The sequence below is a fragment of the Dermochelys coriacea genome, chromosome 23 (genome assembly GCF_009764565.3).
Source record: "Dermochelys coriacea isolate rDerCor1 chromosome 23, rDerCor1.pri.v4, whole genome shotgun sequence".
NCBI lineage: Eukaryota > Metazoa > Chordata > Testudines > Dermochelyidae > Dermochelys > Dermochelys coriacea.
The window spans coordinates 3,725,906-3,738,607 of record NC_050090.1 but is presented as its reverse complement, the minus strand read 5'-3'; the positions used below and the strand labels follow the sequence as shown (position 1 = coordinate 3,738,607).

General features: G+C 57.0%; 1 protein-coding gene across 5 annotated transcripts in view; it reads right to left on the bottom strand.

The window, feature by feature from the left end:
* Positions 1 to 11,977: 11,977 nt before the first annotated feature.
* The window catches only part of TIMM50 (translocase of inner mitochondrial membrane 50), a 47,594-nt gene continuing 46,869 nt past the window's right edge, over positions 11,978 to 12,702 (bottom strand). For all 5 annotated transcript variants that reach the window (XM_038382011.2, XM_043501627.1, XM_043501630.1 and 2 more), the window contains one exon: positions 11,978 to 12,481. In XM_038382011.2, the coding sequence (XP_038237939.1) occupies positions 12,380 to 12,481 (102 nt within the window). In that variant the 3' untranslated portion in view covers positions 11,978 to 12,379. The remainder of the gene's footprint in view (positions 12,482 to 12,702) is intronic.

Here is a 12,702-nt window from a genome sequence, read left to right as displayed (position 1 = left end):
ACACCCATTCACATCCGCTGGGGACCTGGCCCCATTGACTCCAATCGAGCGACACCCATTGACACCAGCCCCAGATCTGGCCCTGACAGCATATAAATATCCACAAAGCAGCTTGTGGCTTGGAGCCCTTGGCTGGAGGTGATGGACGACTGCCCGGCTGGTGGAAACCTGACCAACTTGCCTTGAACTCTCCCTGGCCATTCAGCGTGTGTTTAGACATTGCATGGGGACCCGTAGCCCCACCAGCCTACCAGGGGGCACAGGCCCAGCTGGGACATGCAGGTGCGGGGGCCAGAATGGTGGGGGGCTGCACCATGCGCCCTCACTGTGGCCACCCTACTCCCAGGGGTCCCTGGCACCTTTCCCCCTCCCTGTTCCCCCCCACCAACCGGCTCCGCGGATGATCGTTCTCTTAATCTGGGCCCTGGGAAAGCAGCCAGCACTGGCCTCATGAAAGACCCCGACGCTGGGGATTGTGTACAAACATCCCAGCGGCAGCAGGAGACCCCTTCAGAGAAATCAAAACATTGCCAGGGCAAGGGGGGTAATCAGCGGGTATTTGAGAGGCAGGCCGGGGAGAGAGCGAGCTGCCATCTATAGCGACGACGCCACCCACCAACAAATGCCAAGCGCCGTCCCAGCTAGTCTCACCTCTGGGCACAGTGGAGACCAGGCGCTGATCTGCTGGTGTCTGTACGGGGGCTTTGAACCACAGCAGAGAAAGGCAGGATGTGCGGGAAGTAGCTCCTTGGGGTTGTTACCGTGCTGGCTGGATTGAACCGGAACTTGTGCCAGGGAACAAAACCCATCCACAGTATCCAGTTTTCCGGGCAAATTCTCACCCAGGGGGGTCAGCACAGTTCTGTCAGCACAAGTGGAGTGACTCTTAGGGCCAGATCCTGGCTGGCGCCCATCAATGAGATGTCAGGGGAACTTCTAAACTGAATCTTCTTAGCAATAAATGATTGAAATTAACCAGTGTTTCCTACCTTCCAGAGACAATTCCTGTCTGCATGCAGGTGTCGCGATATCAGCAGCTTGTTGGGGCATGTTCCATCTTTCTGTGACCGGGGCTCCTCAGTGCGTCTGGGATACAGATGATTTGGGTAAATCAGCTCAAGAGCCACGCTGCTTAAAGCTCTTGCTGTTAGGTGTGTTATTGTAGCACCTAGAAGGCACGGCTGAGATCAGGGACACAGAGTGAGAAACAGGGCTAGGGCTGGGGTTACAGGTGAGCAATCATTTCGTGCATTATAGTAGAAATCGGGGCCCCATTGCGCCAGGCGCTGCACAGACAGTGCAAGAGGCATCTCCGGCCCCAGCGAGCTCTCAGTCTAATGGGTTATTCTGCCCATTTTACAGATGGGAAAACTGAGGCCCAGGGTGGGGAAGTGACTCACCCAGGGCCGTGCAGGTGGCCTGTGGCAAAGATGGGCCCCACCGACACCTTACTCACCCCTCTCCCCAAGATCACGAAGCTCAGATGACCCGCAACAGCGGAAAAAAACCTCCCCAAAGAGGAAACCAGGCAGATAGGCCTGATTTACCGCTGCCAACTGATTTCCTGGGAACACCGGGCGGGGGGGGGGAAGGCGGCTGTGCTGGGGAGCAGAAGCAAAGACAAGGGATTGCAGGGCCGGTTTGTACATGCTCATCAAACAACACTGCATCACCCGACAGCCCCCGCAGCTGGCACTGGCCGAGCAGTGGCATTTCCTGCCATTCACGGCGGCCTCCTGGGGAAAGCAGGGTCCAAGCCACTTGCTTTGTTTGCCCGTCTCCCCTTGCGACACAACGGGGGGGAGGGTCAGAGCCCCTGGCAGCAGCGGCCTGTGGGGATGATTTTGCCCCGCCACCACTGGGGATGCTACCCCAGCCCACGGCAATGGACAGCTCTCAACACAGTCCAGAGGCCTGTCCTCCCGGCAGCTAGCCCGGCGCCCCCAGAATGCGGCACCCCAATAGAGCAGTAGGAAAGCTGCTAGCCAACATCTGCCTGGCAGCATGGACCACATCATACGAGCGCCGGGTGGGTATAAGAACTCACCTGTCCTGTCCTGTCCAAGCACCATCCCACACTACCCTGCAATGGTACAACTCAGCACCTGGCATAAGCAGGTGGAAAACTCGTCAAACTCAAGACACCGGCTTAGTACAGGCTAGGGAGAGGGGTGCCGGAACAGGGGGGATCGGGGGGGCCATGCCCCCTCCCCCCTTTTAGGGTGCTTCTGCCATTCCTGCCTGAGGAGCTGCTGCCCCGGAGCAGAACCTAGACAAGGCAAAGGGAATGAACAAGTTAAGGAACCGGAGCAAACTGATGGGTTGGCCCGTGGGGACGTGCACAAAGTTCTGTAATTTGTAAACTCAGCCGAGAAGTTCTCCAAGCTGTAACGTGGCGAGTGGCCGTCAGCGTACAGTGAATTTACCATCTGGTCCCTTCCTTCCTGTTCACTGTCCTTTAGCGACACCCCTGCCTGCCATTGGTTATTGGGCCTCTTCCCTCAATGTCATACCCAAGCAAAGTGTGGTCAAGCTACTGACTGTACAACGGGTCAACAGACGGCACCTTCCACCTGCTAGAACGGTACCTCCATTAGGCATCCCATCGGTCCAAAACCCGAGCGACAAAAGCAATGCTAATCCTCGTCAGCCCTAGCTCCGCCCATAGGTAGAGCTCAGAGAGCTTTCCCAAGGTCGTCAGGATTGTCCCCGTTTTATAGCCGGGGAAACTGAGGCACAGAGGGGGGGAAGTGACATGGCCAACGTCACGCACCAGGCTGGACTAGAACCTAGGTTTCTGGCGGTTTAGGGGCTGTCTACACTGCCAGTTAAGATGTGACTGCAGCACACATTGGCATACTCATCGCCCGTCCCGCTCAGCCCTGTCCCCAGCCTGACAGACACCCCAGGCTTACTGAGCCCCGGGGGGGAAAAGCCACTCAGCATTAGCCAAGCCACTCCCCTTGGGCGACAACACCTGCTTAAACAGCAACACGTGGCCTGCCCCTTCGCAGCCCCTGTGGGTACAGGGGAGTCGGCGGCTCCCTGGGCCCCACTAAAAAGAGACAATGAGCATTGTGGGAAGGGACAGGGCCTGATCTGACGCCGCTGGGATCCAGAATTTCAAGAGATAGACAGTCAAGGTTTCTACGAACTGCCTGCAAAGGCGGACATGGGACCTGTCCCCTCCGGGGGGCGCTGGCTCCCGTTCAGTCCCAGGGCAGCGGGACAGGCTGCCCCTCTGCCCTTAACTCCCAGGAAACCCATTGTGTAGAAGTTAAACAGCTGTTGAGCCCCACCCCAGAGGTGGCTGCACTTCAGCATGGGCTGAAGCAATGGAGCACCCAGCAATGGCTGCAAGGCCCTTCCAGGGGAAAGGCTCCTTTGAATTGCTAGGTCATTACTGCTCGCGGGGGGGGGGGTGCCGGTGGATGGGGCTCATCCCCTTTTCTTCCCATCTCCCTCACCCCCATCACCTTTGCAACTGGGGCTGTCGACTCTGGGGGCGGGTCTCACTGCAGCAGCTCCACCCAGTTGCAGGCCCCCCCCCCCCGGCTCTGCCCTGGGAGCTGTGGATTTGCCAGGCCAAGCTGGTGCAGAACTTTTCCCTCCCCTCCTGCCAACGCCGGTGGGCTCGGCTGACTCAGTGGGGAACCGGCCCTGTGAACTGTCCAGCCATCCCTGCCACTAGACTAAGCCCCGAAGAGGCCACTGAATGGCCAGATTGGATCAGTGCCGAGGCCCAGCTGATCCGCTTCCCTGGCGCTGACAGTAGTCAGTGCCAGATGCACCAGAGGCAGGTGCAAGAAACCTGCATTGGAGCAGCAGGGCATTGGCATGGCTATGGCAGAGCAGACTGGCCTCCTGGCTTGGATGGTCCCTGGCAAGTGGCCTTCCTTCAGCAAGAGACGACACGGGAGGATTCAAACGTCTGAAATCCCTCCAGCTCGCACCTTCCCCCCTCATTCGTGGGTGTGACTTCCTTCCACCTCAGCGCTGCAAAGAGCCTCAAAGGTATTTAGGGGATCCCGGGACGCATCCACAGGGGAATCTCACGTAGGAGCAGTGAGGTTATTTCCCTTCTGTGTTTGGCCCTGGGGTGACAGCTGCTGGGATCCCGTGTCCAGTTCTGGTGACCACCATTCCAGGAGGAAATTGATAAATCGGAGCCGAGTCGGAGAAGAGCCCCGAGAATGATCAATGGGTTAGAAAACCTGCCGGATAGTTAGAGACACAAGGAGCTCGATGAATTTAGCTGATCAAAGAGAAGGTGAAGGCGTGACTTGATCCCAGGCTATAAGAACCTACGTGGAAAACCAATATTTAATAAGGGGCTCTCCCCTCTATAATCCTCGCTCCCATTGAAATCGGATCCTCAATACCCGTGTGGATCTGAGCCCACACTGAGGACTCGCTCTCATGGGGGCGGTACCATGCCTAGCACAGAGCCAGGTGGTGGGGGTGCTGCCTGGCTCTCAGAGGCCCTTTTCCAGCAAGACATCAGGCTACAACTCATAAAGCCCAGGGCCAGTCCACGCCCGGGACAGCAGGCCAGGGGCGAAGTAATGTCAAAGGTTCAGGAAGCCAGTTCATATATCCGCAGCAAACAGGAAGCAATGAGGCAAGACCTTGGCTGGCCCGGGACGGGGGCCCTGGAAACAGAGAAGAATATAATATAAATCAGTTGGGCCGCGCCTGGCACTTGAACCAGCTGCCCCATGAGAGCTGGGCCATGCTAGCGGCAGGCTAACACACTGATTCACCAGAGCCCCTGGCTCTCAAAGCAACAGACCAACATGAAATCAAGGAGTCACGCTCCCTGTCCCTTAGGATGGAGATGGGGGAGAGGAAGGAAAGCGTAGAGGTTAAAGCAGGAGGCAGACTAGGGGTCAGGACTCCTGGGTTCTATTCCCTGCCCTGGGAGGAGTGGGGGTGGGGGGGGTCTAGTGATCAGAGCAAAAGGGCAGTGGACTCTGGCTTCTAGTCTGTACAATCTGTGCCCAGTGACCCCCATTACCACAGTGTCTGGGCACTTAATGCTCTTGGGTGTATTTGTCCCCGCCCTGGAGATTTGGAATTATCACCATCCCCAAACACACAGGTGGGGAACGGAGACCCACAGAGGCTAAGAGACTTGCCCCAGAGAGGCTACAGGAGAGCCCAAAAGTTGAACCCAGGGCTCCCCGGCCCCTGGGCCATCATTCTCTCAGTGGCGCTGCCTGGGTGACCCTGGGCCAAGCCCGGCCCCGTGCCTCAGTTTCCCCTCTAGATAGAATCCCTACCCCAAAGAGCTCACAGGGTCTCTCACTGTGTCTGTGCAGCACCCGGCCCAACGAGGCCCTGATCACGCCTGGGAGAAGGGTGGGGGGACGACCCCCACTCCCTAGTGCAGAGAGTCTCCCATTGCAGCCACCTGGGGAAGCTGGGGGTGGGCGCCTCTGTTCAGCCTGGATGGGGGGGGAGGGGGCAACCGCCTCACGGGCTCTATTGACATCAGCACCAATTGGGAGGTTTCCCTGCCTCCCTCCCACTTTGCAAGCTGGCCTGACAGCAAACGTGGAACAATCCCACTTAGCCAACAGCTTGTGCACCCCCTTCAAACACGCAGCCCGACCTGGGGCCCTGATCCCTGGAGCGCTGCAGGGAAGCGGGGAGAAATTAAGAGGCTGATTCCTATGCCCCCGTTGTCCCCACCGGGGAAATGTTTCCCACTAACACATGCGAGGGGCACGAAGGACAAGCTGGAGGGGCAGGGAAAGGCCTTGTAATTGCTCAGTGGAGCCTCAGCTTTCACTCAATAAAAGCAGCTGGTCTTAGGCTCTCAGGGCTGCCGACATGACCCAGTCTCTGCAGACTTCATGCCTGGGACAAATGCTCTCAGGGTGGGGGGGGGGTGCCCCAAATGTAATGAGTGCAGTGCTGCTGCCTGAGTTTGCAGAGAGCCTGAGCCAGTTGCTGGGAGGGGAGCTCCACCCCCTGGTGCCAACTCCAGAGGCCCAGGAAAAGACTTTAAATGCCAACGTTGTTAACTCTTTCACTGCTGCTCAAAGCCTGGACGATAGGAGAGGGAGGGGTTGTTACGAAGCCCCACAGTCCCTTGGAGTAAGTGCTCGTTTCAGGGAGGGGTGTAGCAACATGTGGGGCTAAAACAGGGGTGGGGGTGGGACCGTTGGTTCAGTTTCCGTGCCCGTGGTGGATTTCAGCTTTCAAATGTGCTCGACCCTGCAGCGGTTCGGTACCTTCCCCTCCCTACACCTGTCATCAGTCCAAAGTGCCCCGATACCCCACAGGGCGCCCCGCTCTACCCATGGCACGGCCCCCGGCCCACTCTGAGAAAGCTACTGCATGGGAGAGCCGTGCTCTCTGCCGTTCGTTCTCTGGGACAAGGAGCATCAGACTGCCCGTCTCCCCTCGAGCGAGGGGGTCTCCCCACAGCAGGCCAGGCCAGGCAGAAACACCCTGGCCAGCCCAGCTGTTCCCGCTGCTGAGAAGCCAGGGCTGGGCCGGTCTGTCTTCGGGCCTCAGTCGAAGGGGGGAGCTGGCCCTTTGCCACCTCCTTCGCTACTGAGTAGCGTCTACAGAGACAGGAAGCTTGGATGATGCTTTCGCTGCACCTCGAGCCACACACAAGCCTTTTATCTCAACTTTCACAAGCAGCCGAGGCTCTTACCTGACTCCTCAACAGCCACAGTCGCAGAGCAGCTGAACTCTTCCCTTTATTATTGTATTGCTGTTGTGCCCAGAAGCCCCAGGCATGGACCCGGCCCCCCCCGTGTGTCAGGTGCTGTACATTTGTAATGCTATTTGATTTATGACAGTAGCATCTAGGCACCCCAGTGTGAAAGGCACTGTACATTTTTAATGCTATTATGTATATCAAAGCAGCACCTAGGAGCCCCAGTCATGCACCCGGAGCCCAGTATCCCAGGCGCTGTACAAACACAGACCAGAAAGGTATTCCCTGCCCCAAAAAGCTGACAAGCTAAATATAAGACAAGAGGTGGAGACGGACAGATGGACAGACTGACAGACAGATGGCAGAGCACAAGGGAATGCCACCTCCATCCCCTAGCTCTGTGCATCTGCAGATCTCAAAGCAATTTCCAAGGATGAAATGTCTCATTTTACGGGTGGGGAAACCAAGGCACAGAGGCGAGGGGGGATCTGGCGAAGGTGACACAGCAGCAAAACTGCGAACAGAACAGGGCAGTCCTGACCACCAGTCCGCCAGCCCATGCTACCTCCTTGCAGAGCCTCAAACATCTCCGCCAGACTATTGCTAACAGCACTGAGAGCAGAGGTCAGGGATTGATGGCGGCGAAAGCCTTCTAAGACACGCTGGAAGTAGCCAAAAGGGAGAGAGAGAGAGAGAAAATCATCAAAAAAATAAAAAAAGAAAGAAACAAGAAATTCCAAATGAAATTAACAAGCAATCCCCAAACATCTAACAGGCTAAATATTTGCAACTAAGATACCCGAACAGCCTTAACTCTGCCCCCATAGAGCTGCTGGCCTCCAACCTTCCCTTCCTAAAGCAGAGAGGATGGGTATGTAAATACATGGCAAGGGAGTCAAGCGTGAGGCTCATTCCCATGCGACCTGGCTGCAGGGAAACCCAGGCTGCTGGCAGCATCCAGCCATTTACGTCTCACCTTTCCAAGACAGCTGCCGGGGGACAGCTTGGGGCTGGCATCCAGAGGTGCTGGCCCCGCACTGCTCCAATGGATGCTCATAGGAGCTGCAGGCTGAAAAGGAAGGCCCCCTAAATGAGCAAACATGAAAGCATCAAAAGGAGCAGTGGGGCAGCCCAGTGCTATGGGCAGCAGGAGATATGGGTTCTATACCCGGCTCTGAGCTGCTGCAAGTCCTGTTCCCACTCTGTGCCTCGGTTTCCCCTCACACCTTGTCTACTCAGACTAAGCTCTTTGGGACAGGGATTTTCTCTCACTAGATGTCTGTGAAGGAGAGGTGGCCCCTATCCTGGTGGGGTGTATGTGAAGCGCCTGGCACAATGGAGGCTGTGATCTCAGTGAGGGGTGGTGCAGTGCCTGGTACGATGGGGCCCCCAATCTGGGGTGAGCCTGGTAGGTGCTATCAGGAGGGCTGCTGGTCACATGGGGCACTGATGGATGCCACTCTTTTCTGGCCTAGCCAGAGGTGGTTGCGTTCCCCTCACTGCTCAGCGCTCCTACCTGCACAACGGAGGGCATAGCCGCAGGGCACCGGCCGCATGCCCCGCACAGACCTGGGGGAATGCAGTAGCACTTCCCCCCGACACTCCACCCCGCCAGCCGATTCACACCCTCCCGCCCTGCTCATGTGGCCGCCTGGCCCGGGGCCTGTCCCACTGCATGAATGGCCAAGTGCTGAGATCATGTGAACCTGGGGGCTGGCACTTTTCCCTTGCTCTGAGCCCTGGTGCCCAGAACGCGCTTCCTTCCTGCCCTCCTGCTGGGAGGGAGGAGGCGGCTCCTTGCACTAATCGTGGGCACGATCCCAAAGCCTTTCGGCACTGCGGCCTTACGGGACAGCAGGACCCACGTGCCGGGGGCTCCCTGCCGGCCAGAGCTCAGTTGAAGCACCCCAGGTAATCCAGGCCCCCAGACAGCAGCACCTCAACTGCTGAGAAGCGGCTGCTCCAGGGGGAGGATAACACGGAGCTGGCAGGACTTAGCGGCCCTGGCAAATGTCACGCCCGGGCTCTACACACAGCAGCATCTCAAGCCCCAGTGAGAGGCAGGAAAGGAAGAGGAATGGGGGAGCCACTGGGGCAAGCAAGTTGCTTGGCTGTACCCCAGCAGCGGGGAAGCGTGGCCCAGTGGGCGGGGCACTTAGTTGGAGCCCAGGACGCCTGGGTTCTATTTGTGGCTTGCTGGCCGACCATGGGCAAGTCACAAACCTGCTCCATGCCTCGGTCTCCCCTCCTGACCTTTGTCTGGTTACGCTGGAAGCGCTTTAGGGAAGGGATCCCCCGGGCAGCGCCTGTCACGGATAGCAGGTGGCCTGGCAGTGGCACCTGTTGCACGGGGCAAATGCCCTGAGCTCAGCAGCCTAGCTCGATTTTTAATCAATCAATTGATTTGGGGGGGGGGCGGCAGCACCAGGGGCCAAGTCCGTGACCCCCTTTTCACCCCCACGGGTGGGGGAGGGGGGTATTGGTCCGTGCTGTCTCGGCGCTACCGTAAACATCTACACCAAGTCCCAACCAGCTCTCCGGGCAGGAGATCTGAGAAGCGGGATCTCTCCTGCGGAACGGCCTTAGAGCAGCCGGGCACGCGGCGACAGCTGAAGTGTGCCGAGTGAACCGCTCCGGCTGGATTCTCCCCCCCTACCAGCTGGGGGGGCTGGGCTGGGCTGCAGGAAGCAGTGTGAGAGGCTCAGTAGAGGGTGCTCTCCCCTCGCCCTGAGAGCTCACCCCAATACACCAACACAGGGCTGGGGGGCGTGGGGCTGCAGGGGAGATTTCAGCAGAAAGGCTCGCACTGGTGAAGATTCAGTACATCTCCTCCTCCCGTTAAGGAGGGAGAAAGCTCGTAGTCCATCTCTCAAGCATCCAAGGAACCCTCCAGCAGAACCAGAGTTGATCTTCTGGCTACTTCCAATCCCCTCCTCCTTCCCCTGACACAACAGGAACAGGGATCTCTCCAAGGGCCCTAAAGGAGTTGGATTGTCGTGGGATCTGGGCACCTCCCTGTCCGCTGGCCACCCCCAGCCCCCATGTCTACCTGGGAAGCTGAGGCTGCCAGGGATTTGAATGCAGGGATCCATTCCTGGGATGTGGAAGAGATCAGCTGACCGCAGGAGCCGAAGGGCAGGCTGGAGTAACCAAAACTTTACTCCCTCTATCTCCTACAGATGCATCTGCTTCCTCCTTCCACCCTGGAGAAGGGGGAGAAAAAAAAAACCCCAAACCAACAGCCCAAACTTGTTCAGCATTCCCCCCGCCACCCCGGGGGGCAGCTTTTCTAAATACAGCACCTCTGAGAGAACCAGGCGGCATTACAGGCCCGTGTCCTGTTTATGTTCAAAACAACTCAGTTGCTTATCTACACCCTCCCCATCAGCCCCTGCCAAGGCAGGATGACTGGTTGCTCCTGCCTTGCTGTTTGTTTTGTTGGCTGGAGGCAAGTGTGGGAAAAGATCTAGGCTCAGTTCCTGACGGGAAGTGCCTTTTATTTCTTCTTATTCTTTCTACGAAGAATGAGGAAACAACAAAAAAAACGGCAAGGGGAGATCACGGGCTGAATTAACTAACCCTTGCTGAGGGAAACGGGACAGCTGAGTCATGGGGGAGGGCAAGGGGGCTGTGTTAATATGGCGGGGGGGGGTGTGAAGGCATGCAAGGAGAGATGGCTTATCACAGCTCACCCACTCCCTTGGGCTAAGCAGTGGAAAGAAAAGGCAAATGTTACATTCAACCCCTGAATTATGTTAATCCCGTTAACAAACGGGATGGGACAAAGTGGGGAGGCGAGGAAATTATTCTGACGGGTGAATAAAGTATCAATCGACTTCCCAGCTGCACCAGCAGATTGAGTAGGTGGGCTGGTAAATTTCGCTCTGGTGCGGTGCCGAGATCTAACCCTGGATTGCTGAAAGCCAGTTACCTGCCAGGCGTCCGTGTGATGCCAGCACGTACCATGCAGCAATCTCAGTTCTAGCCGGCAGAGCCTGCCTGAACTGGAATCAGAGTGAACCAATCCCACCAGATTAAGGAAACATTGCGTCTGCTCATCCCAATCTGTTTACTTTCCTGTTTACATCCATCCTTGGTCTTGGGATAGGAACAAGGATCCGTTTTCCTGAATCAAAACAGGAACACTCCTCTTCCAGCCGCTTCCACAACTGTGATTTTAACCTGCATCAGGCAACTCTAGCACACAGGGATTCACCACACTTGGAACTGTCCTTTCCCATCTGTTTCCTTTCAAAAAAGTCCCCATCCCAAGCGATGACAGACTCTAAACACAGGAGGCTGTCAGTTGCTTCCGGTCATTTCCTTCCAACTTCAGGAAGGGATCATAAAAAAAACCCCAAGAATCTCACTTAAAAATTCAAACACATGCTTTTTTGGCTCCAAATCTACGGTGGGTTTATTATTGTCGTTAGAAGCCCCTTGGCGTTTAGAGTTTACAATTACGTTTAGGACAAACACAAGGCTGCTCCAGCCTCACACACTCATAGACCTTGCTGGAGGGGTTGGTGGCCAGTCTGCCCGAGTCCTCACCCCCCCCCCCCCCATGCACCAAAACACAGATTGAAGCCAATCTGTTTAACAAGGAGCAGGTAATCCCGGCGCTGGGAATCCCGGCTCTGGAGTGGGAAAGCTCAGCGCAGTTGGGGAAGGGATGAGTCGTGGGGAAACGGATGTCAGACAAGAGGTGGGAGGGTGCTACCTAAACCTTCCCCTAGCAAGACAGGGGGCTGGGTGCGGGGAAGGAACGTTGAAAGGAAACGGAAGAGGATCTCAGGAATTCTCTGCTCACCGGGGTATGTAGATGACCGCTCCAACAGAGGGCAGAAGGCCTCAGTGACAGTCTGTAGTCTGACCCCTGGACAGGCAGGGGTCACACTTAGCCCCAAAATGGGAGGGCCAGATGGCCTCAAGCTGAAGGTGCATTTTATAGGTTCACTGCCATTCGCCCCTCGTTTCTATATTGTCCCAGTGTGTGTGGCCAGACACCCCTGCCCTCCTGTCTGCCAGGGTGCAGATCATCGGGGCAGCTTGCTCCCCTCGCGCTGAGGGACTGGACAATCTGTGCATCACCTCCCTCCCGCAGCCCTTTCAAAACAGGGTTTGTGGCCCCAGCTACACTGGTCCTTGGCAAACCCTGATGGGCCTAAGGTGGGTGCCCTCTTGTAGTGACCGAAATAATCAATTGCCCCTCCCACACAGAGCAGCAGTGGCTTTAGACACCACCTCCTACCCCCATCCACGACTAAGTGGGAAGTGCAAAGCAGGGACGCGTTGCAGGAGCCGCCTGTAAAAAGATGACCCTTTATTTGAAGCGTGCGTACCACCATTTCCATTCACGCCAACAGGAGCAGCGTGGTCCTCTCTCTCGTCTGAAGGAAACACAATATGGGCGGGGGGGGGTGAGATCTAGAAGCTAATTAGGGACTGACCCTCCCCCCCGCACCCTTATTTGTACTGAGAGAAGTCCATTTCTCTGCAGACACACAGACGCCACTAGGCCACCGCAGAGCCGGTGCGGGAATCTCTGCCTGCCGGCTCTCCACCCCGCAGACGGGGTCTGGAAAGGGCCAAGTCTGAAGGCAGTTCTGGAGGCCTTGTAAATAGGATGCCATTGCTGGAAGCCCGCCCCCAGACCACACTGCTCTGACAGTCCACAAACGGGTGGGGCTGCACAGGAGAGAGTCACTGTTGCTTGGACCGAGGCCATAGCCGGCTTGCCAGGGAGCCCAGGAAAAGCTGCTGCTTCTTGTTCTTGGACAGGTCGGCGAGCCGCTGCTGTTCCTCCTGCACACACAGGGAAGGACACAAAACCTGCGTTACTGGGGTGTGCTCCCAACCCCACACAGCCCGACAGCACCGAGCTGAGGGCTTCCTTTGAACCTTCCGCTATCAGCCACTGAGCCCTGCCTATGCCACAGTACCGGGGGGTGACTCAGGAGTGATTTCAGCCAGGGAGGTGAAGTGATCGTCCAAATTCCCACAAGGAGTTGGTGTCAGCGGTGGGA